At 45.3% G+C, this 4,763-nt stretch overlaps 1 protein-coding gene across 1 annotated transcript in view; it reads left to right on the top strand.

Annotated features, from left to right (window-relative positions):
* FAM96B (family with sequence similarity 96 member B) overlaps nt 1-4,763 on the top strand; it is an 11,328-nt gene that overhangs the window by 248 nt on the left and 6,317 nt on the right. The window contains exon 2 of the mRNA XM_018568193.1: nt 1,913-1,992. Coding sequence (XP_018423695.1) covers nt 1,913-1,992 — 80 coding nt within the window. The remainder of the gene's footprint in view (nt 1-1,912; nt 1,993-4,763) is intronic.

The following is a 4,763-nucleotide window of genomic DNA, read 5'->3' as shown; positions in this document are numbered from 1 at the left end:
TTGCCTCCCTTCACGTGAGCTCAGTAATGCAGAATGTCATGTGACCCTGCCAGGAGGAAAACTGGCATCCCTGCACCCCTCCATGTGAGCTATTTAATGCAGGAGCTGCAGAATGTCACTTGACCCCGCTTAGGGGAAAATCGGCATCCCTGCAACCCTCCATGTGAGCTCTGTAATGTAGGGGATGCAGAATGTCATGTGACCCTGCTTAGAGGCAAAAGTGGCATCCCTTCATGTGACCTCTGTAATGCAGGGGATGCAGAATGTCATGCGGCACTGCTTAGAATACAACTGGCATCCCTACAATCCTCGATGTGAGCTTTCTAAGGCACAAAATGCAGAATGGAATGTCATGTGACTTCTTATGGGGAAAACCGGCTTCCCTCCATGTCATGAAACGCCTAGTGGAAATCTGGCACCCCCCATGTGAGAACTACACCTGGGCATGCAGAATGTCATGTGACACTGCTTAGAGGAGATGCACAATCAACTTTATCCCTCCTATGAGCTCTGTGCAGCCGGGGAGTCTTCCCCATTACAGCATGTCAGATAACACTGTTTCTGAGTGAACTACAATTCCCAAATCCCCAACGAGCACATTCTGTATTGTGTACAATGTAATTAAATCCTGAATCCCTGGGCAGAGCAGGGCCCATACAAAGGATGCAGGGATGCCAAGTTTGCAGCAAGCAGTGTTACATGAGGGAACTGACATCCCTGTATCCCTCATACAAGCTCTGTGTAGCAGGGGATGGATAATGTCATCTAACATCTACAAACCACCTGTGTAGAACTCTGCATAGTCTAGGGATGCAGGGGGTGCACAATACATTTTATATACAATGAACTGTAATTATAAATCCCTGGGCAGGACAGAGCTCATATGATAATAGACTTCCTGAACGCAGTGTTACATGAGGGCACTGCCATCCCTGTGTCTTTCATATGAGCTCTGTGAAGCTTGGGAATGCAGATTGTCATCAAACACTGATTATAGGAGAATCGGCATCCCCAAACCTCCTGTATATAGCTCTGTACAGCCCAGGGATGCAGGGGGTGCCCAATATTATAATACACCTGCATGTACTACTATATACTCGGGGCAGTATAAATCTCATGTAGAAGATGCAGGGATGCCAGCTTTCCAAGCACTATGACATGAGCGTACTGGCATCCCGTGTCTCCCATGTGAAGCTGGGGAATGCAGATTGTCATCTAACACTGCAGGAGAACTGGCATTCCCAAACCTCCTGGGTAGAGATCTGTACAGCCCAGGGATGCAGGGGGTGTACAATATCATATTACAATACTGTACCCCCCACCCCCACCCCGGGGCAACACAAATCTCACATACGACACACAGGGATGCCATCTTTCCCATAAGCAGTGTTAAAGGAAACTGGCATCCAACAGTTGGGCTGCCAGGGAATGCATCATTTAATGTAAAGCTGCTTGTAGGATCAGCGACATGCACAGTGCAGTGATTTGTGCAGTCTGGGGATGCAGAAGGTAAGGTAATGCTGCTTTTAGGAGAAGCAGCATCCTAAAATCTCCTGTGTGATCTCTATTCAGCCTTTTGGATGCAAGGAATGCACAATTCCAAATGACAATTTCCTGCACTGTAGCATCCCCGGACTGCACAAAGCTTACTACGAGGGGGGGCTGTAGGGATGCCGGATTTCCTGGCAGCGGTGTTACATGAGGAAACCAGCATTGCAGCCCCCTCCATGTGAGCTGCTCCTCTTGCATTAGGAAAAAGAAATGAAATATCAAAGCTGTGTCACGAGTTCCTCGGGAACGAATTATCATATTATTGTACAACCTTTACCAGAATCCACCCTTTACAATGAGCTGACCACTGTACATGACATAATAAAACCGAATGTTGGCCTCATTCTCCTTAACATGTTACATCTCATTCGTTCCATCAATGACCCGGAGCACCCGCTGAGCCTGGAGGAGCTGAATGTTCTGGAGGAGATCCGGGTCAAGGTATGGTATACGTCTGTATGTACATTTTAGATTGTAAGCCCTCGGGGGCAGGGCCCTCCTTACCATCTTGTCCTGTATTGTGATTGTAATGTCGTCCTTATATTGTAAAGCGCTGTGCAAACTGTTGGCGCGATATAAATCCTGTATAATAATAATGCTGCATGGGAGGCCTATTAATAGATTTATATGAATGAGGCTTTTCTCAGCCTATAGGAGGAGCACCCCGTCTTTTTCTTGTTTGAACACGTATCTAAACCCAAGAACAAAAGGCTTACCGGTCCTTTTATATGACAGCTGCATTCTTTTTCTGTTTTTGTTCCCTATGTTTTGCCCTGGTGATCCCGCCAATAACACACTTCCTGTCATAGGGTGGCGACGCTCATTCACTGCACTGTATGTATGGAGGGAGCCATGATTGTCAACCTTGGCTGCTCTCCTGGTTTGGACTACAAGCACGTCTTCCTCTCATCATCTCCATTACTGGGAGGGGGAGATTAGTGGTTCACAGAAGGAAGATAGCGTTTTGTGCGTTCAGGTCAGCTCCCAGGAAGTGGCAAAAACACGGTATTTCTGGCAGGATCAACGGGGATTTTCTGCACTTGATAGACATGTTCTTAGCCTGAAATAAAAGAGAAATAATGCAGCCACATCTAATGACTGGTAAGCTGCATTATATTGCATGTTTTCTTGGGTTTAGATAAAAGCGTGTGGCAAAGCAAAAAACATTTAGTACATCTCTGGAAAACATGCACATTTTATCACTTTAAACACCTCTAAAGTGCAGAAAAATAACTGTGGCTGTGGCAGAAACATAGTGTGATCTGACCTTCCTCTATGGCATGACAACACAGTTCTGCATTCCTAAGTATGTGGTGTCAGCCCTGCCTACGTAATTTCTGATGCATTACAAAGAATCTTCATAATTTCTACAACCCCTCCTTTTCCCCTCCTCATCGCCATAACCCCATTTAGTGCACAGGTAGAGAGATCAGGCAGTTACCAGCTCACAAGAATTCTATCAAAATATATATTTTTTTTTATCAAACAAATATTCCAAAACACTTTCAATGGTTTATTAAACAGAGAAAAATTGAGCAAGTAAGAGAAGTTCATCATTATATACTCTTTAAAATGAACCTTCCCTGAAATTGTAATTGAAAGCCCCCCACCCATAGTTGTTGCTATAATAAATTAAAGGAGAACTATGGGGTTAGGGCTTTTCCCCATAGTTCTCCTTAGGGTAACGGGAGGACACAAACTAGCGTCCTCCTGTCACCCTAAGCTCAGTATATAGGGAGCTGTAGCTCGCAGTATACTGAGACGCTGAAGCGGATCCCGACAATTAAGCCGGGATCCGCTAAGCTGCGTGAGTGACAACTGGCTCTACCTATTTAGAGGCAGAGCCAGATGTACCCGCCCCCTCCCCCGTCCGATCCGCCAGTCAGCGCTGGAGGAGCGGAGAGGGGGGAATCCAGCCCCTCCCCTGTCACGGCAGAGAGCCGTGACAGGATCGAGAAGTGAGCGAACCCGGTATGTGTTCGCTCACCTCCTGATCTACTGAGCCGACCTGTGACAGTCTCATTGTCACAGGTTGGCTAGAACTATGAGGTGAGTGAAAAGCACTTACCTCATAGTTCTGCTTTAAATACTTACCTTGGCCCTGATTTTGTCCGCTTCTGTGAGGTTCAGATGATGTCACACTGCTGCCTCCTGAGATAGACGAGTGCTTGGAATCCAGCAGGAGTATACCCCTGCAGGATTGTGAGCCCTCGGCTATCCCAGGAGTCAGCGGTGAGGCAACATGATATCATCCACATGGAAGCCAGGGCTGGGGCACTTTTTTTAAATATATTTATTTACTTTTTTATAGCAACAGCTATATTTTAAGATCCCCTTAACATGAGATTTGACTTTTAGCGGTGGGGGGGCTTTCAATAGAGCGGACCTTCCAGTTTTCATGGACGGTTCCCTTTTAACGTATCGAAATACAGCTTTGTAGATTGGCCACTAGAGGGAGCTCTGTGCCATCATGCAATCACTTCACTCAATCTCTAAACCAACAGTTTGCACAGCGCTTTACAATATAAGGAAGACATTACAGTTACAATACAAATCAAGACAAGATGATATGGAGGGCCCTGCCTGTGAGAGCTGTTGATGCCAGATCTCTATCAGATAGATGACCCATAGACCTTCATTGGAAGGAGCAGTTAGGCACAACCATTATGTAGCATTGCAAGAGCAGGAAGCAGAGGCTGAGTATGTAATGAGCAAATAATGACTCCCCAACCAGGCACTAATATGACACAATGTACACAGAAGCAAGCTCTGAAAACATTTTAAACACAATAAGAATTACATTAGGCAGCTTATTTTCACATGCATTGAGAAGATCATATATACATTACTCATTAGCTTCTAGGCCCTCCTGATTAGAGTTTCAATTTCTGTTTAACTACTTTGAGTCCAGGGTCCTTTTTTCCCCTAAGTCCCAGACTTTTGGTTTGGCGATGTCTCCTCAAATGTATTTTATTATTACCGGTATTTATATAGTGTGGACAATTTACGCAGCGTTTTACATAGTTACACATTCACATCAGTCCCTGCCCTCAAGGAGCTTCCAATCTAAGGTAGGGACGCATACATATGAGGGCCAATTTAGACAGGAGCCAGGGACATTATATCTTTTAGTATTTGTAGTTTACCCTAATGGGTGGGGGGGCTATGAGGGTAAATAGTATCTTTAACACTTTCAGGTTTTTTTTTCCCAG

This window comes from Nanorana parkeri, unplaced genomic scaffold (genome assembly GCF_000935625.1).
Source record: "Nanorana parkeri isolate BGI_ZX_2015 unplaced genomic scaffold, ASM93562v1 scaffold31, whole genome shotgun sequence".
NCBI classification, from domain to species: Eukaryota; Metazoa; Chordata; class Amphibia; order Anura; family Dicroglossidae; genus Nanorana; species Nanorana parkeri.
Note: the sequence above shows the minus strand (reverse complement) of the source record. Positions and strands in the feature narration are given on the sequence as shown.